Source organism: Sinocyclocheilus grahami, unplaced genomic scaffold, assembly GCF_001515645.1.
Source record: "Sinocyclocheilus grahami isolate Dianchi unplaced genomic scaffold, SAMN03320097.WGS_v1.1 scaffold22984.1, whole genome shotgun sequence".
In the NCBI taxonomy this organism is placed as follows: Eukaryota; Metazoa; Chordata; class Actinopteri; order Cypriniformes; family Cyprinidae; genus Sinocyclocheilus; species Sinocyclocheilus grahami.
Genome location: NW_015518978.1, coordinates 42,321 through 43,526, shown reverse-complemented (window position 1 = coordinate 43,526; position 1,206 = coordinate 42,321). Strand labels below are relative to the sequence as shown.

Here is a 1,206-nt window from a genome sequence, read left to right as displayed (position 1 = left end):
TCATTACTGCAGTCTTCAGTGTCACATGATCTTCAGAAATCATTCGCTGATTTGCTGCTCATGTATTTCAGTATTATCAATGCTGAAAACAGTTGTGCTGCTTAGAGTAGTGTGGAAACCATGATGCAGTGTCTATTCTGTATACCTGAATGAGTCTCATTCTTTTTTTCCTTTCTCTTCACAGTGCTGAATTCATTAGAAGCGGTTGAGAAACACACAAGAAAACAAGGTGAATTAACCGTACACACATCCTTAAAGTGGGGTCACTTGGATACAGAATAGAATTGCTTTCAGTACTATGAATTTAAATACCATCTGCAATAACACGTCTGCAACAGCTGATTTTGATGATAATCGTGCCAGTGTGAATGTGTTTCATTTTCTAGCGTTGTTTGTTCCCACCTTTTTTTTTTTTTTTTATACATGTATTTAAATTTAATATGTATATAAATGTAAGGTTTTTTTTCATAACAGAGGATTCCTGGCTGCAGGAACTCTTGAAAACTCACAAAAAGAACATGATGGAGAAAGTAGAACACATTTTTGATGAAAAAAAGAACAAAGAAGTACATCTCACAGATGCTTATACAGACCTCTTCATTACAGAGGGGGATATTAAAGAAGTCAATCATGAACATGAGATTCTGAAGATTGATAATCCCTTTAAACCCTGTAAATTACAGGACAAGCCAATCAAATGCAATGATGTATTTAGTCTGAACAAAAAGAAGAAAACAATTGTGCTGACCAAAGGCATCGCTGGCATTGGAAAAACCATTTCAGTGCACAAATTCATTTTGGACTGGACAGAAGGAAAAGCCAATCAGGATATTGACTTTGTGTTCCTACTTCCATTACGAAAGATGAACTGCATCAAAGACAAAGAGATCAGCCTGCATGAGATTCTACAAAGATTTAATCCTGAATTGCAGGGCCTGGAAACATTGAAGATAAATAAGATATATAGTAATAAGCTCGCGTTTATCTTTGATGGACTGGATGAGAGTCGACTGACTCTGGATTTTGACACTGGAATGGTGACGAGTGTTGAGGAGCGATCATCTGTAGATAAACTGTTTGCAAGTCTGGTGAACGGGACTCTGCTTCCATCAGCGCTCATCTGGGTGACATCACGACCAGCAGCAGCCAATCAGATCCCTTCTGAGTATGTCGGGTTGTTCACAGAGGTGCGAGGATTCACTGACC

At 38.2% G+C, this 1,206-nt stretch overlaps 1 protein-coding gene across 1 annotated transcript in view; it reads left to right on the top strand.

The window, feature by feature from the left end:
• Positions 1 to 184: 184 nt before the first annotated feature.
• The window catches only part of LOC107579992 (protein NLRC3-like), a gene marked incomplete at its 5' end in the record, with an annotated part of 22,369 nt that continues 21,347 nt past the window's right edge, over positions 185 to 1,206 (top strand). The window contains 2 exons of the mRNA XM_016265759.1: positions 185 to 229; positions 475 to 1,187. Of these exons, the coding sequence (XP_016121245.1) occupies positions 185 to 229; positions 475 to 1,187 (758 nt within the window). The remainder of the gene's footprint in view (positions 230 to 474; positions 1,188 to 1,206) is intronic.